Source organism: Chamaea fasciata, unplaced genomic scaffold, assembly GCF_029207755.1.
Source record: "Chamaea fasciata isolate MVZ Bird 193981 ecotype frontalis unplaced genomic scaffold, bChaFas1.0.hap1 SCAF_9, whole genome shotgun sequence".
Lineage (NCBI taxonomy): Eukaryota > Metazoa > Chordata > Aves > Passeriformes > Sylviidae > Chamaea > Chamaea fasciata.
In genome coordinates this window covers 32,026,638-32,050,820 of record NW_027094094.1, presented here as the reverse complement: position 1 = coordinate 32,050,820, position 24,183 = coordinate 32,026,638, and the positions used below count along the sequence as shown (strand labels likewise).

Genomic DNA, 24,183 nt, shown 5'->3' with positions numbered 1-24,183 from the left:
CCCTTTTTTTTTTTTTTTTTTTTTTTTTTTTTGCCTGCAGCAATGGGCTCCTGAAATCCCTCCTTGGAAACAAGAGTGGTTTGGGAGGGAAATGTGATAGGGGGAACTGATGGTGCTCTTTGCCAGGCGGCATTAAAAATTCATGTGCATGATGGGCTCTTCCAAATAAGTCCACGAGGGATGAGTTCCTCCCTCCCTGGACGTGCTGGCAAAGCACTCCAGCTGCCTCCCCCCTCAGGTGCCACCAGGGTCCCGATATCTGCGCCTGGGGACGGGCTCCGCTCCCTCAGGGCCCGGGGTGCACGTTGGGATGAGGGACACCGGGTGTCTGGAAAGCTGCCTGTCCCACAGGATGGTGGGGCTTGGCTGGGAGTGTGACCTGGAGAGCGGGGGGCAAGGAAACCTGGTGGGAAGGGATGTGGAGTCCTCGATGGGGAGGAATGCCGGTACTCGAGGGGGTGGGATGTGGGGAAGGATGCTGGCTGGGATGTGCGGTGCCCCAGCCGTGAGGTACACGGGATAATCTGGGCAGGGAAGGATGGAGAGAGGCGTGCCCAGGTGCCTTTCCAAGGGGGGGTACCCAGGAGGGACCAACAGGGGAGTGCTGAAGGTAAAGCAGCCTGGAACGTGGGGTGAGGAGAGGGATGGGATGCTGAGCTCCTTGGGGGGCGGGATGGGATGCGGAGCTCCCGGGGTGGAGAGCCGCGGTGCTGAGTTCCCGAGGCGAGAGGAATGGGATGCTGAGCTCCCGAGGAGGGAGGAATGGGACGCTGAGCTCCCGAGGGGGCCGGGCCGGGATGTTGAGCTGCCGGGGGCCGGGCAGGGCGGGCCGGGAGGCGGCTCCACGTGCCTCATTAGCAGGAGGCAATTTAATATTTATGAAGTGTTCTTGTTTGAATCCCAAGTCTTCGGCTCCAGTTACAAGGAGCTGCGTCACCCTGCGATCACATGGTAATTGTTGCTATTTCCAGGATCCCAGCCTCGCAGAGTGGCACAAGAGCTCTTTCCCCTTTTCTTGTCCTTTTTTCCCCGCCGTCTTTTTCCTCGTTGGCCGCTGTTTTCGGGGCGGTTTCTGCTGGCCCCGGGGCCGCCTCGGCGGGCGCGGGGCGATGCCGGGGCCGCTGCCCTGAGCCGGGGCGGGCGCAGCCGCTCCGCCGCCCCTGCCCGAGAACCGCTCCGTGAGAGCGGGACCGGCCCGGCACCCCCAAAATGACCGAGCTGGAAGGGGACTTCACCAAGCTGCTGCTGCTGAAGGAGGAGCGGATCAAGGAGCTGGAGCGGCGCCTGGGGGAGAAGGACGAGGAGATCCAGGAGCTGCGGCGGCGGCTGCACAAATGCCAGTCCGTGCTGCCGGCCCCCAGCCCGCACATCGGGCCCCGCACCACCCGGGCTCAGGGCATCTCGGCCGAGCCGCAGACCTACCGCTCCTTCCACGACCTCCGCCAGGCTTTCCGCAAGTTCACCAAGGCCGAGAGGTAGGGATGGAACCCCTTTATCCCCCCTCCTGCGAGCCCCGTTCCTGAGCGGGGCGGCGGGGACGCCTCGTCCCCCCGCCGCCGGGGATCACGGACCGTGCTCGGGGCGTGAGCGGCTCCGAGCCGCCGGGAAGGAGCCCTGCGGGGGATCGGACAGCCCGGACCGACCGACCTCCCTCCCTCCCTTCGCTCTTCCCTTCCCCGCCGCGGCTCCCGGGGGATGCTCGGCCGGAGCGCGGGGGGGGGGGGGGCGGCGGTGCCTCCTCGGCTCTGGGAAAAGTTTGCGGCGGGGTCGGGAAGTTGTTCGGTGGCTGCTCGAGAGCCGCCAGCACCCCCGGCAGGCCCGTTCCCGGGACAGGTGTTACCCCTGGCCCCCCTCTGCCCACCCCATTCTCCCCCAAAACGAGCCCACGCTGCTCCCTCCACCCGTGCTTTGCCTCCTGTTATCCCAGTGGGACTGGCTGATCCTGGAGGACTTCTTCCACATTAATGATTCCATGATTCTGTTTCTCTGTGCTGCTGTCAGGCACCCACAGAGAGGTTTTTTGGGGGGAGCACGGGGTCTGCATCATGGGGTCTCAGGGCTTGTCCTTCCATACATGTGGGAAAACTGGGGAGCGTGATGCTGTGCTGGCTGCTGGGGAGGCTGATGTGATGGAGAAGTTGGGAGAGTGTTGAGTGTGATCGAGAAGTTGTGTGTGACCCTGCTTTGGGCAGAGACTGTGGCTGAAGCTTCTCGAGCAAGGCACGCTCTGGTGTCCTCTGTGGGAAGCGATTTATTTCAGCAGAAATCCCATTCCCGACGGGATCTGTGTGTGGGTGTGAATCCACAGCTCCTCCTCAGCCCACTCTCCAAGTGTGCCCAGACCAGACTCCAGCCCTTTCCTCCTCACCTGGCCCCTGCCCCTTGTTAACGAGACCAGTGCTCAAACCAGGAGCACTTGGCTTTGGGGTTTTTATTCGTTATTATTCTTTTCCCTGCCGGTGGTGATTTAATAGAGCAGACTGCTGTGCCCAGGGAAGTGTGTGAGTCTGAGCTGAGCGTGTCCGTTTGTCCTTCCCTGGGGCAGCACATCCCTTTGCACCCCTGCCCAAGGCAGAGGCCAGGTGTTGTGGGTGGAGGAGAAATTACGTCCAGCTTTTCCTTTTGCTGTTGGATTTTTTGGAGGCAGTGATTATCCCGAGCCTCCTCTACCACAGGGAAGGTGACAGTGACCTGGCACCTGTGGTGAGGGCAGGGACCCAGTGTCCTCACCCTGTGGAATCGCTTATTTAGGAGTTGTTGAACCTGCTTCTGGCTCTAGCGAGGCTTAGTCCTGGCCTGAGGCTTTCCCGTGCTGTTCCCAGTTTGGGTTGGCAGGCCAGCTGCAGGAAAAGCTGTGTCCGTGTGATGCAGTGAAGGTCATTTGTCCCATCCTACATCATTCCCATCATCCACAGATGATGTTCCAGCAGGCAGGGAAAACTCCTGGTGGGGCCTGCGGACAGTTGCAGGCTGGAACTCCATCCCCTGGCATCCCCCCGTGCCTCAGCCTTGCTTGTGGTAGCCATGACAATGGTAACCAAGCCAGTCTGGGACTGCTTTTGGGTTTTAATTCTTAATTCTTCCTTTAATTACGCTTAATTCTTCTCCTGTCTCGTTGCTGGGGGAGCGGCGGGTGGCTCCAGGGTGTGCTGAGCACGCTGCACCAACACTTTCCCTTTTCCCCCAGTTTACCCCCAGATCCCTCCCCACCATGGGCTAGGTGAAGGTGTGTTTTCGATGGGCAGTTGAATGACCCGGTTCCAGGGTGCTGTGCTGGGATCAGGGAGCAAAGGGCTGTGCTGCAGAGGCCTGTGCCAAGAGCATGACGAGCTTTCCCTGCTCCCGATGCCGGCCAGAGGCAGGAACAGCCCTGGCTGGTGCCAGCTCCCCTCAGTGTCCCCAGGGCTTCTGGAACTGCTGACAGCACTCGGCTGGTTTATTGATGGGGGAGCTCATGCACCTCCAGCAGCCTCCTGCCTGTGCTCCAGGGACAGCAGCAGCATCCCAGCCCTCCATCCCACACGTCTTCAGCTCCCTGCGAGGCTGAGGATGGGCAACGCCTCTTTTCCAAAACCCACAGACAACTTCCAGACCATGAACCCCCCAAGAGCATGTTCAGGCCCTTCTGCTTTCAGCTGAATGCCAACAGAAACGTTTTTACCTGGGATCAGCCTCCAAACACTTTTCCTTCTCTGAGGATAAAGATGTAGTTATTGACAGTATAATTGGATTTATTTATTGCGTGTCACATACACCGATGCGTAAAACTGTCAAGGAGTTGAAAGCAGCAAACTGTGGGATGACAGGAACTCCAACAGGGATAAATCCCAGGAGCTGGTTTAGATGTGTTGTGCCTCTTGTGATGCACCCCTGCCACATGCAGCAAGGGTAGAGTTGTGAAGGCTTGCAGAGATCCAAAGGGTAAACAGAAAGGTAGTGAAGGATGTGTTATCTTTGGTCTGGAAGTGTGTTTTTATGCTGTTGTTCCTTCTTGTAACAGGGAAATATAAATTTTAACGGCAGAAAGCGTTGTGTAGCTGGCCAGGTGTATAGAGCTATCTGTATATATATCCAATCTGTAAATTAGATTTTCTTTCAAAATAGCCGCCTTCTGTGCCAGTTTTCAAAATAATTCCTCCCTGTTGTTCCTTGATCCGTTCCTGCCAGCAGAGATTTGAGTTGAGAGTGGAGCTACACTTCTTGTAAACGAGTCCTTAATTTATTTATGGCCAGTGAGTTTTGATTCACTTTTACCCGCAGCCAGTGAGTGTCTGGGATCACACAAGGCCTCGAGGCTGTCTGCTCCAGCACCTGCCGGTCCCTTATGGCAACACAAAGAAGGAAAACCAGTTTGTCCCTGTTTTTCCTGGCAGGGTGGGAGCCATCCGTGGATGATGCAGCAACCCAGGCACTTTGCTAAAGTGATGCCCAGTTGCTAAGCAAAGGCACTGCAGATGATCGATGATGCAAAAAGTAAATGCTGAGGTGTGGCAGAGCCAGGACTGAGCGCTGGGTCAGCCCTGCCTGTCCCTGCACCCAGGGGTGCTCATCGGCGCCTCCCCAGCACCCAGAGGTGCTCTGTGCCCTGGGAGCCATCAGCCCGAGCCCTAATCCCACCTCCAGATCATCCTCCTGGGAAATTCCAGCGGCTGCCTGCCTTAATTCTGAGGTGCAGTGTCTAATTCCAGCTAAATCCTGCATGTGCGGGGTGAGAAGCCTCCTTCAAACCAGGGCGGTGCGAAATGACTTTGGGAACTCTGCAATGTTTTTGGAATAGTGACTGAATCTTCGCTGAAGCCCAGGCCCTGCAGGCAATTCCATGTTTTGTGTGTGGTTATATCCTCAACTCCCCAAATCCAGCCTGGACTGGGTTTTTCCCTGAGTTTTTCCATGCCAGTTTCAGTCTGTCACAGCGCTGTAGGCTCAGCCTCAGCATCTTTTAAAACAGATGAGTTTCCCCACCCTGCTCCCAGTAATTTACCCATCCTTCTTGGCTTCCTAACTACTTCTGCAACTTTTTAATGGATTTTCCCCCCTTTTAAACTTTATTTCGGGAAGTGTTTGCCACAAGATGGCAGTGGGGTCTAACATTTGAGGGAAGGTATTGGGGTGTATTGTGGTTTCAGCCTCCCAATCCTGGACCAGTCCTCCTGCCTGTGGTTTTCCAGATAAAATCAGGCATGAATCCTTGTTTCTCCTGCTTCCACCTTCCCTGGGGTATTGGGGGATACTTTGCCGAGGGCGTGTGTTCACGCAAGGTGTTTAAACTCAGGATTCAAGGCTTTGGGTGGTAGTGGGGATGGAGGATTGGAGTGGATCCTCTTGACTTTATGCAACAAAACTTGGGATAAGCTGGTGTTTGCTGGTGGCTGTGGCAGGATCACTCCATCTCTGGGGTTTGGGTATTGTTCAGCCCAGGACCAGCCATGCCTGGGATAAAAACTGGGCAGCCTGGGAGGTCTCCAGTCCAAAACTCAAGGCAAAGTCACTTTCAAAGCTGGACTGAGGCTGCCCCAGGCTAAAGCAGAGATGTCCTGCACAGCCCTGCAATTCTCCATCACTTCTCCCCCCTATAACACTTCTGTCTCATATCTCCACCACCCCTGGAGCTGCTCTGTTGATGGCCTCCAACCCCTGAGCATGGCAAGAGGGATCTTCCCCCTCCCTGGAGCCGTGTCCTTCCTCCCTGAGCCCCTTTCTGGGAACTGAGCTGCCTGCCTGCGTTAATTTAGCCATGATCTCATCAGCTGCCAGCCTCTAAAGCGATATCGATCCTGCGCTCAGCCTGCCCGTGAAAAACAACCCAGCTGCTTCCCCACTACCTGGAACCACCCTCCCTTGGGGTCTGGGCTGCCTGCAAGAGGAGCTTTAAAAAAAACCAAAACCAAAACAACAAAACTCTCATGTTTTTTTACTGATGGGAGAGCAGTGGGTGACCTGTGGCCAGTGTGTGACTCTTCAGCTAAAGAAGGACAGTTTGGGGCTCTGCTCGTGCAGTATTTGACAGCACTCAGCAGCTCTGTCTGAAACAGTTCAAACAGGGAGCTTGTGCTGCATCTGAGTCTGCTGTTCCTCTCTGTAAGGGTCAGCAGAGCTCAGAGAGGAGAGATAGCAGTGGTTTTGCCATTAATTACGGCTCTAAAAACGCCTCTCTTCCTCGTTTACCCATCCTCAATCCGGTCCCATCCACTCCTGATGAGCTGCAACAGCAAATTCCTTGGATGCTTCATCCCTGGGCGATCCCATCAAAGATCAGAAGGATTTTATTAGCTGGAATTATGTTGGCAGAGGAGGAATTAACGCTGTTCTCATTGCTGCTTGTGTTGGGAGCCCGTGGCTGCTTCAAGGGAGGGAAATACAGAGGGAAGTTTGACAGGGTTGCTTAAATCTGGGGGAGAGCTGGAAAATATTCCAAAGAGGGTGGTGGAAGTGTGAAATGGACCCTTTGCTTGGTCCTCTCTGCTCATTTGGATGGAGCAACTTGTGGCGTGGAGCAGTGGAGGGCATTGAGTGAAGATTGGGGGGACAAGGGGGCTGTCACTGCAGGGAGAGGTGTGACATCAGCCCCTTGAGAAGTCCAAGGTCAGACAAATAAGCACAGAAGGGTTTTAGAAAGGGAGAGAAGCAAATGTTTATGGTTAATCAATGGAAATAATTTCCTGTCTTTTAATTTTTAATGGGCTAAACTCACTGCTCCCCCCTTCCCTGGGCATCACTTCCCTTTGCTTTACAGGAGACCTGAAAACTGAGCCAAGACGGGGGGAAATTTGGCTCCCAAAGGGCATCAAATGGTGCCTTTTCACCGGGTACAGCCTGGCGTCTATCTGTCTGTCTGTGTCACCAGCAGCCCTGGTCACCCAATCCACCTTTCCCATCGTGTCCCTTCGGTGCTTCCCATGGGCACAGCGGTGTCACTGCCAGGGCAGCACAGCAAGAGCAGCTAAACTCAGTTTGCCCTTCCAGCTCCTCCAAAAATAGTACAGAACAGGTATCAGTTCATGTATAAACACCTGAAATGTTAAAAAAAAAAAAAAAAGGCATTAGTTAATATATAAACATGTGAAATTTTTTAAAAAATTTGATTATTTGATGTGGTCCCTGGTCCTGGTGATGAAAGGAAGGGCAAGATGGCAGGGGTGTCATTTTTCTGGGTGCTTTGAGATGAAAACTTGGAATCTTTGGCTTTTCTGTGTGTTTCTTGGGTGTGGCCCGAGGAAGGGCACAGACCTCCCAAGGCAGGGAGGCTGAGCAGGAGCGGGAAAGGCCAGGCTGGCAGGGAAGGAGGCAGTGCCCATCCCTGGCTGACGCAGGCTCCGTCCCAGCGGCGTCATCCCAAATTCTTCCTTTGGCCTATTTTTAAATGCCTCAAGTCGGGAGGTTTTTGGAGCCTCCCCTGGGGCACCAAACCACAGGCCCAGAGATTTCAGGGCGGCTGCCAGATCTCCATGCCCCCCACCTTTCCTCTGCCTGGAGCGCTGCTTCCCAGTCCCTGAAAACCCGGTTACGTGTGGGCACTCAAACTCAGCTGTGCTCCCAGGCAAGGCCACCAGAAACTTCTTTTCCCTTCTGGATCTTTGGTGTGAGTGGATTTATAAAAATACAAAAAGCTCAGAGCTGGGATTGTGTGGTTTTTATGTTTTTATGCAGCAGCTGGTGGACATCTCTTGGTTTGGAGGAGAAAAAGGGTCCTGTTGCCCTCCTGCCGCTGCGTGTTTTAAAAGTGGCACATGGAGGTGCTTGGCCTCACTCACTCTGCGTTTGGCCTCTTTTGTAATTTCTGGCTGATTTTTTAAAGATCATTTTTGTCAGGATTTTCGTATCCTTTTCATCAGAGTTTTGGTGTCGCTTTTGGCAGAATTGTTCTGTTGTTTTTCCCAGGGTCGTCCCTCACGATGGAAAAAGGTGATTTTCACCCCAGGGAAAATCCCCCCAGGTGGTGAAGTCTTATCAGAGTAAAACGGGGTAGAAAGGACTGAAATAAAACCCTGAGTGCCTCTTTCCTAATGAGAAACTTCAGGAAAAAAGCCTTCCCGAGGTTTCCACTTGGTTGTGGAGTTGCTGCAGGTCCTGGAAAATCTCTGACAGAGCTTGGCAAGGGACTTCCTGAGGAGCTTTCCCCTCTGCCATGACCTCCCAAGTGGAAAAGATGAGGATTGCTTTTTTTTTCCCCAACAGATTTTTTTTTTCTGTGTGCTGCTCATGAGTGTTCTCAGAGCATTTTTTTTGCTCCATTAGTAATAAAACCCTGTAGTCACAAATGAGGAAGAAGATGCTAAAAAAGGAGGGAGGGAGGCTGAGCTCAGGCCCACAGGTGGTGGCAGGAGCTGGGAATGTCCTGGGGATTCACAAGGATAAATGATTGAGATAATTTTAAGTTTAAAATTTAAATTTAAAATTCAGTTTTTGGATTTCATTCATGTTGGGGGGGCTGAGCCTTTGAGTTGTGGGAATTGCTACAGGGGAGGGGGAAAAGCTCTCCAGTAATGGGATCAAATCTCTCCTGTTTGACTCAAAGGAGTGTAAATAGATTCGGCAGAGATTTTCCTGGTGATTCCTGGTTTTGAGGCATCTTAAGGTGTAAAATGGAGTGAAAACATCCACCTCATGGCGGTAAATTAATGACAGGCCGGTGCGGTGATGGAAAACTCAAACAGCAGCTACAAGGGGAGAAAACAAAGAATTATTTAATATAAAATACCCAGAAGGAAACTGTGCAGGGAAACAGGTTCAGGGGAAATATCTTAATATTTGGCGTTTCTGGCACAAAGTTTGGACTAAAGGAGGCTGTGGTTGATGGATTGATTGCAGCAAGGATGGGAATTTTCAGTAAAATTTGCATTTTACTCTTTCTTGGGAGTTTCTATAAAATCCTCCCAGGTAAAAATCACCACCAGGATTTCAAGTGACCAATTAGTATAAAAATTCTGCTTAAAAAAAAAAAGTTTTACTGAGCTGTTTGTAGTAAGGGATCGGATCCTGAATCTCGGAATTCCACTTCCTATCTGTGTATCTGCGCTGTATTGCCAATATTTAACTTTTTTTACTCTTTAATCCTTCAATTTCTGAGGAGCTGTGCTCTGTATTATTGTTATTTTTCCTGTGATGTGTGGAAGTGGGAAGGATAACTGGGAATAATTCCTTGAGACCCCAAAGAACTACACCCAAATCCTCTGAGTGGCTCAACACAGAATTGTGGTGCTTGCAATTATTAAGCCAAAATTCAACTTTTAAGGCCTGGAATTGGTGGGAATAGCAGGAAGTGGTCCCTTGAAAGTGCATCCCAGAGGTGACTTGTAAGGAATCTCAGAAGTGACTGTGGAGAAGGGAAGGATGCAGGGAGAGATACCTGGGGACTTGCTACACTTCCTAAAAATGTATCTTTTTTGTAAAAAAAAAATAAAATCAGGAAGCTGGAAGGAATAAATACATCCAGTGTCCCCTCTTGCTCCAGCCCGTGGGCTTTTTTTTTGTTGTTGTTGTTTTTTGACCTTCAAAAGAAAATAAATCCGTGCTTGTAGAAATACAGAAAGGTTCTGAAGGTTTGGAAAGGCAGGATGGAGAAAAGCTGGGAAGGAGCTCTTTGGGAAGGTGGGGAAAACACCAGGAAGTTGCTTTAGGTGGGAAAATTTGGCAGCACCAGGGCTGTATCTCCAAGGTGGTTTTGCTTCCCATCTGCCAGCCCACCCAAACCAGTCAGGGGTTCTGCTTTTCCTCATTTGATGTTTACCCTTTTCACAAAGCCTTGGGGGCATTTCTGATGCCATTTCAGCATGCATGGAGGCAGGGAAAAAAAACCCTCCAAATCAGCTCTTAGAGGGAAAATTTTCATGGAATGACACTGAGAGTGTGTTTTATCAATAAACAGCAGCCACCTCCTCGCCTGCTTTCTTTCTGTCTCCCCCTGTAGTTCAGAGAAGGACTGTTCAATGTTTAAAAAAATAAAATACCAAAATGAAAACAGCACAAAAGGTGGTGGTTGTGTTTTTTTCTTTCTCTCCCCGTTGATTTTCATGCTACTTTATGAAATCTGTGTCAAGTAAAGGGTGAAATCTCTGCCTTCCCTTTCATGCCATAATGCAGGGCTGGGCTCTCCCTGCCAGGAGCACGTTCCTCACTTTGATCTGCAGGTTTATTATCACACGTCCCAGCCAGGGAAAAGGCTGCAGTGCCTTTTGGGAAGCACAGACCGGAGCAGTTGGTCTCCCCTGCAGAAACCCTGACATTTTAAATCTTCTTCCCCACATTTCTCAGCACTGCTGGGGCAGAGAGACTTGAAGCCGGGTTGAAATTTATCCCTCCCCTCCGTGACATTAAAATAATCACTTAAAAAAAGGAAGAATTTCAAAGTGTTTTATCTTTTGATAGGAGAACGCTTGTGGCAACTTCAGCCAGAAACTTGTTCTTCTGTGGGAAGATGCTGGAAAAATTGAGGTTAGGCTGGTGTGGGTATTATGAATATTAAATTTTTTACTCCATTATTCCATACGTTTGGAGGCAGAAAAGCAAAAAGGGAAGTGGAAATGCTGTTGCGGATCAACTGAAGGGTTGTTCTAGGGAAATTTGGGGGTCTGATTAATCTCTCTTGAGTCTGTGCAGTCAGATCCATCCCAAAGCATTAGTTGCAGAGACTGTTTGATTTTGGGACAGTTGTGTCTCACACATCCAGTTCCTGCTGCTGCTGCTCATGGTCTCTTGCACCTTTTTTGGCTGGGTTGACCCCTAAATTGTAGTTTCCACTCTGAGATTAAAAGCAGGGAGAGCTGATTCCCATCTTTTACGTTGAGCAGGTTGATTTCTGTTTTGGGGTGCTCTTTCTCTCTTTCTCATTTTCTCTCTCTCTTTCTCTCTGTCGCTCTCTTTCTTTCTCCTTCTCCTTTCCTTTCCCCTTCGTTTTGTTGCCAAATATTCAGTAGCTAAAAAATCAATTCTCTTTTAAAATCTTGAAATCAAATAGAAAACAGAGGGGGAAACTTCCCGTGGGATGATGTCATGGATCTCCCCAGGCAGGGTTTTTGTGATGGCTCCTGCCCAGGCAGCACATGGAGAAGTCCACAGGAGCTGGTTTCCCCCCCAGTGACTCCTTTCCTGATTCCCTGGGAACTGGAAGCAGCAGCTCCTTGCGTGGGTGTGGCGCTCATGGTGTTCAGAGGGAAGGCAGGGAGCTGAGAAATGCCGGCATCCCTCTCCCAGCCTGCGGGAAGTTGGGCTTTAAGTCCAGAGTGCAACCCTGCCGTGGCGAAGGAGATTTCAAATTCCATTTGTGGCCACTTAGGAGCCCTTCAGGCGGGGCTGGGCGATGCTGGGTGGCAGAGAAGCAGTGGGAAATGCTTCAGCTCCTGAGTGGCAATCTCAGGAGGTCAGCGGGGCCGGCTTCGCTCATCCAGCCCCGTCTGCAGATGAGCCCTTGGCCTCCGTGGAGGTTTTGTTTCCGCGGGTGCGTTTTTGTCATCAATAAAATCACCCCCTTCCCATCCCAGCGCCCTGCCGGTGATGGGGGCAGCCCTGTGAGCTGCAGGGGAAGATTTATTCCCCTGATCGCTCTGCCTTCAGTATTGGTTCCACATTTCCAGCCTGAATCCATCTCGGCTTCCCGGCCCAGCTGCTCATCCTGCCCCGTCCTTCCCACGCTTCTCCCGAGGGTTTTTCCCTCACTTCCAACCCGCCCCGCGCCAGGATAAAAGCCCCCGGAGCTGGAGACGCTCCCAACGAGCTCGAGTTTGTGCTTCAGCCGCTTCACAGCAGCCTTTTAATTGCGCTGCATGGCTGCAAATGCTTTTATTTTTTTTTCCAGCCCAATTTGCAGGAGCTTTAGTAAAACTGGCTTAGCTCATTCCACGAGATCTGTTTTCCATAGGGCGCCGCGGATTGGCAGTTTGTTGTCTCGCCGTAATTTTTCCAGCAATTAAATGGAGGCTGGCACATCCCAGAAGATGTGCAGGGTTCCGTGTCAGGCTGACACAATTACCTGTGGGATTTCATTTACCTGCTAAAATCCTGGTGGAGCGTTCACTTTCCTCTGGCTCTCCAAAATGTGGTTTTTGTGTATTCCAGAACTCAGCGAAGATCGAGAGCAAACTCAGTGACCTCTGGCTCACCTTTTGTTGAAAATTAAAAAACCCCAGTGTGCAAAGTCCTGAACCACTCTATTTTCCAGTATTTTAGCTGTCCATATTCATGTCCTGCTCTGTGTTTATCTGTTCAGGTGCTGACCCATAAGATCATTTTTTATCCAGGGACTTGCCCAATATTTTCCTTTCTAAGGCAGCTGTGACCATGAGTTTACTGCCCCATCATGTGATTTTCCCTGTCCCCTTCAATTAAATGGCAATGAAGTAGGATTTGGGGAATTTTAGTATGATGTTGGTGGCCTGGAGGCTTTTCTTTCCAGCCCATGCTGCCGTGGCCAAGCTATACTAACACGTCCATTTAATTATATAAAATTCCTCTTTATTTTATTTTATTTTATTTTATTTTATTTTATTTTATTTTATTTTATTTTATTTTATTTTATTTTATTTTATTTTATTTTATTTTATTTTATTTTATTTTATTTTATTTTAATCTCCTTTCCTCTCAGTCTGAGGTGCCTGGCCTTGGGAGCAAGGGTGGTTTTTGGCCTGGAGAACACCAGGATTGCCATGAGTCTCTTGCTGAGGACATGAGGATGTTCTGGTGAGGTTTCTTCCGCCCTTTGCTCTCTGCTGGTGTCATCCCAAGCACTTCTTTCCCCAATTCACATCCTAAGGGGCTGATTTAAGGAGCCGGATTTGAGAGAAAAGCTGAGGTGCTGTTTCAGGCTGCTCCTGCTCCCAGCAAATGCTGCTTGAGCCTGATAGTCCCCTAATGAAAGTATGGAAGGAATGATTTCCCAGTGTGGGGGGAAGCATTTTCCACTGATATTATCTCAGTTTAGCCTCCAGACCCGGCACAAGGATAATGGGATAATTACAGCCCGATCTGATGTGCTCAGGCGTCGCTTTCATTACAGACAAATGTTCCTGGAGAAAGGAAATGTCATCCCATTACTGGCTGATCTTTAAAACGCCGAGATGCTCGCTCACTTTTGCCTTCCCAAATCCGGTTTCCACTCGTTCACATCCCCAGCCGTGTCCAGGGTGGTGACTGTGTTTATCAGGCTGGATAAAGCAGGCCTGGACCCTCGAAGAAACGAGAATTTACTGGTCTCCAACCAATAAAAGTGTCCAGGAGGTTAAACACAGATTTGTCTTTTTAACTGAGCTTCTCATTCGGGAGCACTGGAGGGAAAATCAGGCTGGAAATGAGGAATGGCTCAGGTTTGTTTGAGACTTGGAGCTTTGGAATCTCCCCAGTAAGATCAAGCCCTGTGTGGAATTTTATTGCTCTGCACAACTCCCTGACAGGAGGGGACAGCCAGGGGGGTCGGGCTCTGCTCCCAGGGAACAGAGACAGGACAAGGAAATGGCCTCAAGTTGCTCCAGAGGGGGTTTAGATGGGATATCAGGGGAAATTCCTTCACCAGAAGGGTGGTTAGGCCTTGGAAGGGGCTTCCCAGGGAAGTGGTGGAGACACAGTGTTCCAAAACTGTGGATGTGGCAGCTGGGGACATGGGTTAGAGGTGGCCTTGGCAGTGCTGGGTATGGTTGGACGCGATCTCAGAGGGCTTTTCCAACCTTTAGGATTCTCTGTGGAGCATGAGCCACCACGCCCTAAAAACCCCAGCCTAATGGTAAAAGAACTGCCAAACCTAGGCTGTTTCTCTTGCCTGTTCTTGCACTTCCAGCCTCTCTCTAATTTTTCAGTTCAAAAGAGCTTGGCAAAGCCGTTGGTGGTGCAAGAAAAGAAAGGGTTTGGTCCCATGTGGGAGAACCAGGGCCGGATTGAGTCTGGTCAGAGCATTAATGTAAATTCAGTGTAAGATGGATTTTATGCTGCCTCCCTCCTGGCCATGGATTCTGGGAGGGAAAGGAGATCTGGGAGAAAAGTGCAGCTTTAACTCTTGGATTATTTCGGGTTTATCTTCCACCTGGCTGGAAATATTTGATGCTTAAGGCAGCGACGGAGCCACGTCTTGCTGTAAAACCCTGACAAAATCCAGGGGACAACACTGAGCTTAAAGCTGGGAAGTGGTTAAAAAAAAGCTCCCAAAAAACTGACGCCTCAGTTGCCAGGGAATAGAGGGAGGGCAAAGCTGCAGGGGCTCACAGCTTTCCTGGGAATGCTGGCTTTCCTGGGAATGAAAAAACGCTTTCAGCTCTGCCTCCCCACCCTGTGCCCTCAGCCAAAGGGCCTCACAGAGCAGAAGTCTTTATTCAGAAGGTTTGAATAAGGGCTGCACAGGGCGGTGGTGCCCTGTGGGTAACCACAGCACCCTCCAGGAGCTGCCCCTGGAGCCGGGGCGGGCTGAAAGGCCGTGCTGTTCCCGCTCCGGGACTTCCATCGGGGAAGGATTCCTGAGGGGAAGGTGGGGAGAAGCCTCTCCTGCCTGCTGGGCTTGGCTGTGGAAAAATATCTTGGCGCAGCTCTTCGGGGCTGGAGGGGATGTGGGGTGGCTGAGCAGGCAGCGGAGGCTCCAGAGGGGGAAGATTTGGGGATAAACACTCTTGGGCAGGGAAAAGCTGGGTGCTTTGGGGGTTTGAGAGCGTAAATCTGCTCAGCTGGGGTGGTGATGGGCACTGGAGATGACCTGGAGCTGCCGGTGGACATGTGGGTCAGCCAGCCCTTTCCCAGGGGTTTTGTGCGCCTGGCTATTTGTCCTTGTTCAAAATAGGTGCCTCACTTCCCCATGGATTTACCCACCTTCAGTTCTTGTAAAACCTTTCGCTGCTCCTCCAAAAATGCCCCTTAATACTGAGCACTTAATCGATTATAGCATCGATATAATGTAAAATAGGATTTTTACTCTGGGTTTTTTTTTCCATAAGCCCCTTCTGCCCTTGACAAACACCAGCTCCCAGGTATTTGTTTATCTTCTTCAACACCGCCTCCAGCTGCATCCTTTGCCACAGGGGGGTTTTAGCACTCCGAAAAAGCAGTCCAGCCTCAGCCACCAGGAGTTTCAGCTCCTTCCTGGCCTCTGGCTGTATGTTGTCCTTTGAGTTCGTGGTTTCCTCCTCACACACGGGGCAAACTTCACCCTCTGGGTTGGTGTGGGGATGGTTCTTCACTGGGGCCCCACCAAAGCAGAGGATGGAGGTGCAGAAGCTCTTCTCAGCAGGAGGAGAGAGAACTCCAGCCCGGCTTTTCTGGCAGCCTGCAGGTGGGCTGGGCACAGGTAACACCCTTGGTGTTTGGAGGTCTCAATACCCATTTTATACCTGTAGGGTCCTTCCCTACCTAAACCCAGCACTGTGATTGCCAGAAGAGCAAATCATGGCAGAGATTACAGGGGAGGAATGTCTGTGCCTTGCACCCTTCTCCTTTCCAACACATTCCATCAAAGGACCAAAAGGAAAAGGTGACTTTTTTTCCCTCCAGATTCCTTTGATGTCACTGCCATCCCCAATAAATCAAGTTTCCTTCCTAAGGCAGCTGTGACCATGAGTTTACTGCCCCATCATGTGACTCTTCCTGTCCACTTCAATTACTGGGAATGAAGTGGGGTTTGGGCAATTTTAGCGTGATGTTGATGGGCTGGAGGTTTTTCTTTCCAGCCCATGCTGCCTTGGCCAAGCCGTGCTAACACTTCCATTTAATTTTACAAAATTCCATTTTATTTCATTATATTTTGCATTTTATATTTTATTTTATATTTTATTTTATATTTTCTTTTAGTTTTGATCCCAGCTGGATGTGAGGAGATTTAAAACACGGTATTTTTGGTGGCTAAATGCAACCCCTTCCCATTTTCCCTGCTCGGATCCCCAGGATAAGGCAGAGCTGGGCCTGGTGGGGCAGGGCTTGGCTTTGCCTGACAAGTCCAATCCCTGGCACTGACTGCCAACAATTCCTCCGGGAGAGCTCCAGGCCATAAATAATTGATACCTGCTGAATTATTCAGGCTGGGCGTGCAGCAGATGAATGCAGCAGAGCTGACCAGGCTAGGAATGAGTAATTATGTTAATTAACCCGTGCAGCTCGCTGGAGGTGCAATTACGTTCATCCTTCTTTCAGCCTGCTGTGATTTTTCAGGAACAGAAATGAGATAAAATGAAACAAACTAAAGCTGCAGTTACTAGAGATGGGTTTAACCCTGTGGTTTGAATGATCAGCAGACGAGCTGTGCTCTAATTCAGCTGGATTTATGTTCCAGCAGCCCTCTGTTCCTTCAGGGGGGAAACAGGTACATTTTTTAAAGCTTTAATCACTGCTCTCTGCAAGAACTTCAAGATGTTTCTGCAGATTTAGTAGTGTGATGTGCCAGTCTCTTTTTGTGTTGCTGAAGGGGAAGAAAAATCAAAGAGAAAAAAAAAATATTTAAAACCCATTAGCATCATGCAACGAGTCCTAATAATGCTCTACAAATTGACAGCTTAATTTTGCAAACACATCACCTGCCATTCACTGGCCAACAAAACCTGAGTTCACGTTAAAAGGCTTTTCTGGTGGAAAGAAAAACAGAATTTAGTTACAAGTGGAAAATATTCCCATTTCTCCCCTGCTCTTGTGTTGATAATAAGCATTATTCGGCACTCTGAAGAATTGGAGGAACCCTGTTGGGATTGGGTTCATGGGACAAAAGTTTAAGGAATGGCTGAGATCTTTCCTAAGCTGACATGGAAAGGATCTGCTCTGAGCTTTGCCTCTCATCCAGGAATCACCCAGGTGAGGTGAACTCTCCACTGAAGAGCTCCAAACCTGCTCCAGCTGTGAGGGTTTTCATCAAACATTTAAATAGGAGAAGAGAGGAGGGTAAAATCCGTGGTTTCCTCTCTTTTTGGAAGAGCAGAGAGGGCAGAGTGTGGCTCATCTGTGGGCTGGATTCCTGGATTTGGGGTTCCCACCTCCAATTTCACCTGCTGGTAGGGATTTTATCCTACTAAAGAACTGGGAATTGGCTGGTTTCACCTGACGTTTGGTTTATTTTCCTGAATCACTTAATCTGCTTGGGTCTGACTTGCCTTTTAAAAACTTTATTTTCCCCCTGTTCTGGGCATCCCCGACAAAAATACAGAGAAGCTTGTGGGATAAAAACCACATTTACTTAAATTCCCCATCCTGGTGGGGCTCCTGGATTGATTCTTCTCCCATAATTTACCCCTCCCTGCTCAGCAGTTGCTGTTCTCTTCCCCAATCAATACCGATTCTGTCTGGAAATTGCCTTTGCTTTTTTTTTTTTTTTTTTTTTTTTTTTTTTTTTTTTTTAATTTTTTTAATTTATTTTATTTATTTTTTTTAAAATCAGAGTTTGCTTGCAATGCTTGACTTTATCTGTAGATCTGAGCAGTTCGGGAAGTTGGGGTTTGTTGTGGGGTTTTGGGGAGGTGATGGATTAACTGCAATTGTAGTGAAATATTTGTGGCATTATTGCGAACTCTTTAAATTTAATTGACTTTTCTGGGAGTTTGTAAGGGAATATAAATGTAGAGTAAAAAGAGCCAGACTCCCAAAAAATGGAATAATTTAAACTCCAAAGAAATGAGACAATATGTGGCATGTCTAGAGGAACGGAAACCCCCTTCATTTTTCAGACTGGTCATTAACACTAAAAAGTAGGGATGTTTGGGTCTGTGTGTCCTGAATTTTGTTTGCACGCTCAGAGTGGTTGAGAGTTGAGCCAGGGACGGGTGCGAGTCGATACTTTAATGTCCATTTGCTGCATCCAATCATTGATTCCAACTTGCACCAGATCAATCTTTTGCATCTGTTTGAGGGGGAACAAAGAGATGGTGTCATTTACCATGCCACGGGAATAGTCAAGAAAACCCGCCCAAAGTGTGGTGTGTGCAGGCACAGTTGTTACAGCTCTGAAATAATTTGTTTATTGGGCCAAATGAATGTTGAGCAGAAGCAGGCTGTGAGTTTGATTGCTGTCAGGGAGCTACAGACAGTGCCGTGGGTTTATAAACGCCCCTTTTTACATAAATAGGCCCCTTAAGATGCCACTTTGGGGAGTTGTACTGGGTAGCGCGAGAAAAACCTGTGATTAAAAAGTTGTGGTAGCCCCTTGCAGAGAAACCGAATAAATTAATGTGTTAAAGCTGGGCTTGAGCAATAGCATTGCTAAGTTGTTTTTTTTTTTTATTTTAATGCGGTGACTACTTTTGATTTTTATATTTGTGATATTTATGATTTTGATTTTTTTGTATTGCATTTTGATCGCTTCGGGGTGCTTTGTTGGGTTTTTAAAATATTTTATTTTTTTTTTTTTGTGGCGGTGTTACCCAAGTGGTGGGTGCGAGGCTGCGGCTCGAGCAGGGCAGCAGAGGGCGGCCTTACTCCTTGTTGTTTGTGTTCCCTCCTCCCCGAGAGAAACGGGGATAAAAAGCAGGGAAAAAGGGAAGAATGTGGGGAATGCCGTGCCTGCCCGAGCTGCAGGCCATGTAAGGGAGCGGAGCCGGAGAGCGCCCGCCGGGGAGGTGGCACAGGAGCCGCGTCATGCCCAAAGCATCAGCTGCCAACTCCGTCTTTGCTGATAGCCCTGGCTTGGGAGCAAAAGGGAAAAAAAAAAGGAAACAGCGGGTTCAAAGCGAAAATAAAGCGATTTGTGTGTGTGTGGAAAGGAGCAGGGGTGGTTTTGGAAGGGGGCTGTGAGTTTCAGGGAGCAGGGGTCTGGAATGCGTTGCCTTTCTGCTGCACACTGCGGGGTTTGTGCCTCGTACCCATATTGATCTTTCCTGTTGTGCCAGGGACTCTGGGGATGGGTTTGGACACGGGGCTTTGTGTGTTGGGATTGCAGAAACTCGGGAAGGAGGAAAGAGCCCTGTTGCCTGAGCCGGGTTGCTCAAGGAAAGCTGAGATAAAGCTGCAACACAAACAGTTCTTGCGGAGAAATCACCTGGCCCCAGCACAGGAGGGACCTGGAGCTGCTGGAGAGAGTCCAGGAGGATCAGAGGGATGGAGCAGCTCTGCTGGGAGGAAAGGCTGGGGGAGAGCTGGGGGTGTTCAGCATGGAGAGAAGCTTTGGGGTGACCTCATTGTCTTCTTCCAGTGCCTGAAGGAGCCACAGGAAACATGGAGAGAGACTCTTTCCAAAGGATGGAGGGACAGGACAACGGGAATGGCTTCCCAGTGCCAGAGGGCAGGGATGGATGGGATATTGGGAAGGAATTGTTCCCTGGGAGGGTGGGCAGGCCCTGGCACAGGGTGCCCAGAGCAGCTGTGGCTGCCCCTGGATCCCTGGAAGTGTCCAAGGCCAGGTTGGACTTTGGGGCTTGGAGCAGCCTGGGATAGTGGAAGGTGTCCCTGCCCATGGCACTGGATGAGCTTTAAGGTCCCTTTGAAGCCAAACCCTTCTGTGATGATATAAAAGATCAGTACCAGCCTAGGAATGTTTCTTTCCCAACCACAGAGAGGCAGACCCAAAACATTTTGTCTTTGCAGCAGCATTGCTTCCAAGAGATATTTCCCTTTAGGTTTGAGGAAGGTCCCTGTGTTTGGTGTCACAATTCCCCAGAAGTGACAATTGTTCCGTTTTCCACGCAAACCAAAGATTGGGAGCTGGTGGGGAAGAGGTGCACAGGTGAACCTTCATGGCACGTTTGAGTTTTCTGCCATGGAGAGGGGTTAAGGTCAGAGCAAAAGCAGCTGGAAATGGAACTGGAGAGAGGAAAACCTGGGCAAGTGAGGAGGTGGAGCAGCACCAGCCAGGAGGGAGCCCTGCCCCTCAGCCAGGGGTTTGGCTGCAGATCCGCAGCAGAAATGGAAGAAAGGTGAGGATAAAAGCTCTGCCCATCCATACCCTGACTCACCCAGGGCACTCAGCTGAGAGATGTTGGCGGCACAGAGGAAATCAGGCGAGTGCTGGTCTCTAATGCTCTGATGAGTAGAGCAATCAGTCCCTGCAAACACTGACAGAGAAAACGGTGAATATAAACGTTTTACACACTCTGAGAGCCCAACTTGATGGAGTTCCCCCAAGCATAAATAAGAAATCGCTGTAGAAGGCAGTGGAGCGCTGTAAAACCTTTGTGAGGCCTGATGTGAGCCCTGTTTGCAGATTGTGCCTGGATGATTCATGGATATTTCCTTAGTCCTGTAACAAACCGGGCCCTCTGTGGGGTGCAGCCGTTGATTCTGAGCCTTACATGAGCACAGGGCTCAGCTCCTGTGGACAGAGCTTTTTGGGAAATGTTCTCGGAGAGGAAGGGTTTGGCATTGCTGGAAGTGTGGCCATGAACACCTGTAGGTCCCTAAATAAGCGTCTGGTGCTGCAGTGGAATATTTGCAGTTGCTCAGGACATGCAAATGTCAAAGACTTCAGGATAAATTCTGGCACAAATCTTTATTTTAAAAAAGGAAGGCAGCTCTCAGTGCAACTTAAAGAAACACCAGCCTGTTCTCAGGGCGTGTAAACCCCAGGTTTAAAATCTGTGCTTTGTGTTTATTATTATAAATACCCGAATAATAATTTTTAATAAGCAGGGGAATTAAACTGATTGTATAAAGAGACAGGGCACTTGTTCTCAATGCATCATGAAATAATGGTAACACTCTGGTTGTTTTCATATCGGGGGAGCGGAATTCGTGTTTATTTCTAATCCAATTTCAAATATAAATGAATTGTTTTGAAGGCTGGATAAATCAACCCAACAGACCAAGGCAATTATGGGAGGTGAGTGGTGCATTACTGGCGAGAAGAGATAAGAAACACTGCAGGGTCTGAAAGGGTGAGCAGAGGGAGCACCTGGAATTGCAAATGCTCAGGGCTGCTGAGAGGTTTGGCACTGTGCAACCCCTGAAGTGGAGGAATGGCATCAAACAGCCTCGAAATGAGTCTGGAGAAATGAGCTGCTATCAATTAATACAATTTGGGGGGTGGAAATGAGCTTCTTGCTGTTCTCACCTTCCTGAGGGTTTTGCTTTCCACCTCTTGCAGCCAGAGCACTGTCACTAAAACAATGAGGTGCACAAGGCAGCGCAGGTCAGAGAGGGGAAAGGCTGAAACTGAGGAGTTCAGCTGTGGTTGTGTCGTGTTTTAAAAGGAAACAGTGAAGAATTACAGCTGTCTCCTGGAACAAATCTCATTTTTGGTGAGCCCAAGTTTTTTTTCCCAGCATCTGACAAGGAGCAGTGCTCTGGCAGGGTTGGGATTGTTCAGCCTGGAGAGGAGTGACCTCACTGTGGCCTTCCAATGCCTGAAGGAGCCATAGGAAACACGGAGAAAGACGTTCCAAGGGATGGAGGGACAGGACACTGGGAATAGCTTCCACTGCCTGAGGACAGGGATATTGGGGTGGAATTGGGATATTGGAGTGGAATTGGGATATCGGGAAGGAATTGTTCCCTGGGAGGGTGGGCAGGCCCTGGCATAGGGTGCCCAGAGCAGCTGTGGCTGCCCCTGGATCCCTGGAAGTGTCCAAGGCCAGGCTGGATGGGGTTTGGAGCAGCCTGGGACAGTGGAAGGTGTCCCTGCCCATGGCAGGGAGTAAAATGAGCTGGGATTTAAGGTTTCCTCCCACCCAAACTCTTCTGTGATTCCAAGGGTGCCCTGGGAGCTGTTGTTGCTTGTTAGAGTCCCACATAAAGACAAGTCAAGAGGTGATTCCATGTGGAAAAGGTGTAGACTGGATGCAATCCAAGGAGGAATGTGTGGGGGGCAGTGAAGGTCATGGGGTCACTGAGCACGGGCTGTCCCCAGCGGTTCAGCTCGGGCTGATGAGAAGTGGAAGGAAGGTGACCTGGCTGCCCCAGTCATCCATCCCCCTGTGGAAATCAGACCCAGCACATGGCTCCCACCTTCCTTCAACTGTTTCAGCTTCCCCCAGTCCAACAGAGATGCGTGTGGGAGCAGAATGAACCTGTTTTCCCAGCAACAACTGAGTTGATGTTTTTTACAGACCTCACCTCTGTTGCATCCTGGATCTTGTGGCTCCATGGCTGAATCTGCTTCCTTACATTTCGTTTAATTGGTCCCTGGGTTCATTTGCTGGTTGCTTATGGCTGAAAGCAGAAGGAAAACTGCATTTCCAGGGCCTGCCTTGTCTAAATGCTGCTTTTGCTCTACATAGTCAGTGCCCTGGGACTGCTGGGAGAAGCAGGGCATGGGCAGTGTCTAATTGCAGTAACTGCAAAGAGCACTGAATGTTTATTTTTGCAGATTGCAGAACAAGTTTCTGCTTAATCCGAGCCTAAGGAGACTTCCCAAGGCAGCTGAATTGTTTAGAAGTTGTTTCTGGCTTAATTCAGCCCAGAGGAAGATTTGTTTAAGCTCTGCCCATGTCTTATCTTGCTGGGCAGTGCAGCCTTTTTTGGAAAGTGGGAAAAGCGAACCAATCACTTGAAGCGTGTCTGGACAAGCGGGATCAGGATGGAGGCACTGGTTCCTGCAGCAGGGATGGGGATCGTGTGTGTGGTCCTTCCTGGAGAAAGCCTGGCCCCAAGGATGTCATTCAGGCTGAGGATGTGAGAAATGCTCCCAGGAATCCCAAGCATTCCCTTAACCCTGAAGGGCTGTGGGCACCCGCAGCCACCATGTGCACCCAGCTGGTCGGGTGAGCTGCTGAAAATCCAATTTTCTGTGCGGTCCTGGGAGGAAAAATTTCCTGCTTTGGGAGGGCAGAGGTTTCTGTAGATGTGTGGGCAGAGATGGTGGCAAGAGGGTCCTGTTAGCGGGGAGAAGTCAGAGGGGATGGTTTTGGGTGCTCTGATGGTAGGAACAACCTCTGAAGGGCTTGTTGAACTTCTGGCTACCGAGAATGATTTTCTGGTGCCGTTTTTCTGTAGAAGTGGTAATGAGATAAGTGATACTGGTGTTGTTTGAGCTCTGCAGCCCACCCAGCAGGAAGCACAGTCCAGGCTTTGCTCCAGCCTGGAAAAACAACGAGGGGAAGGAGATCGCTCACCTTGCACTGACAGGAGGTGCTTTGTGCCATCTCTTCCTATCAGGCAAAGAGCCCACAAAAGGGAATTTAAATCTTCAATGAAATGTGAGATGTGCTTGAAACCACGGTGTTCCTGGAGAATCCTCTGCTATTCCATGCTCCCAATGTCTCCTCCTTCGGCTTTGCGTGGCACAAACATTCATTTTGGTGTTCTGCGTGTCCCTAATGTGATATAAAAAGCTAAATACATTACAGCTGCAGAACAGCACATTGTTATTTTTTCCTTCGACTTCTTCTGCAGCGAGCAATTTTTTTGTTCCATTAATAAGCCTTGTGGTATTTTTCTTTTCCTTCTCATGCACTCTACCCCACATTCGTCCTGGGAGGATTTCCTAGGCAGGCTGGAATGGCTGCATGCTCCTCACACTTCTCAGTGTTTCTTCCTGAGCGTGGAGAGAGCCGATGCCCTAAAGGAAACTCATCAGGATAATCCAGTTTAGATGTTTTGGCTTCCGGCGCGAAGGAATCAATGGGGTTTGAATGACAGTGCTCAGAGGTGGATATCTCCGTCCCTTTGTGGGGAGGAACAGATTGCTTTCAGTTTTGTTTTAGAGGCTCTGGAAAGGACCAAAATAGGGAGGAGGAACATCCAGTGTCATGAGAAAATAGGTCTTGTTTTCCTCGAGAAAAGAGGCTGAAGCACTCCCCAGATACTCAATTCCTGCTCCTTGGTCTTGGCGAGGCTGCTTTGACACAGCAATTTCAGCTTCATCCCCATTCCTGGGGGCTGAATTAGTTCCCAGGTGCCCCCTATAAATCTGCAGGGCCCTGTGGCCCCAGAAGGAGCCGCCAGAGGCACTTCAGGGCAAAAGGAATGGCCAGGTGTGCCTTAGGGAGGAGTCAGGTGTGCCCATGTTTCAGTAGGTGGCACTCCTTGCTCTGCCTTAGGGACTGCGGTGGATTTTGGGGACGTGGTGGAATAGCAGGTGGCATCCCATGAATGAGACGTGGTGTGTCTCTGGTGTGACTGCACCTCGAGGTGCTTTTTGTGAGGGTTCAGCTGCTCTGCTGCCTTCCTCAAAATTTTCCTGTAGTTTTGTCATTCCTTATCATCCTAAAGGTGTTGCTGTGACTCTGTGGGTAGGGAAGGAATTTGGTCGTGTGCCAGTGGAGGGCAGAGCCCTGCAGGTCACACACCCTCCCAAAGCTGCACCAAGTCCACACCAGCAGGGTAATCCATCACAAAATCCAGCCAGCTCAACTTCCTGCGATGGGCTGATCT

General features: G+C 49.9%; 1 protein-coding gene across 1 annotated transcript in view; it reads left to right on the top strand.

Moving 5' to 3' along the window:
* Positions 1 to 1,044: 1,044 nt before the first annotated feature.
* The window catches only part of PRKG1 (protein kinase cGMP-dependent 1), a 365,655-nt gene continuing 342,516 nt past the window's right edge, over positions 1,045 to 24,183 (top strand). Inside the window, exon 1 of the mRNA XM_066191714.1 lies at positions 1,045 to 1,475. Coding sequence (XP_066047811.1) covers positions 1,210 to 1,475 — 266 coding nt within the window. The 5' untranslated portion in view covers positions 1,045 to 1,209. The remainder of the gene's footprint in view (positions 1,476 to 24,183) is intronic.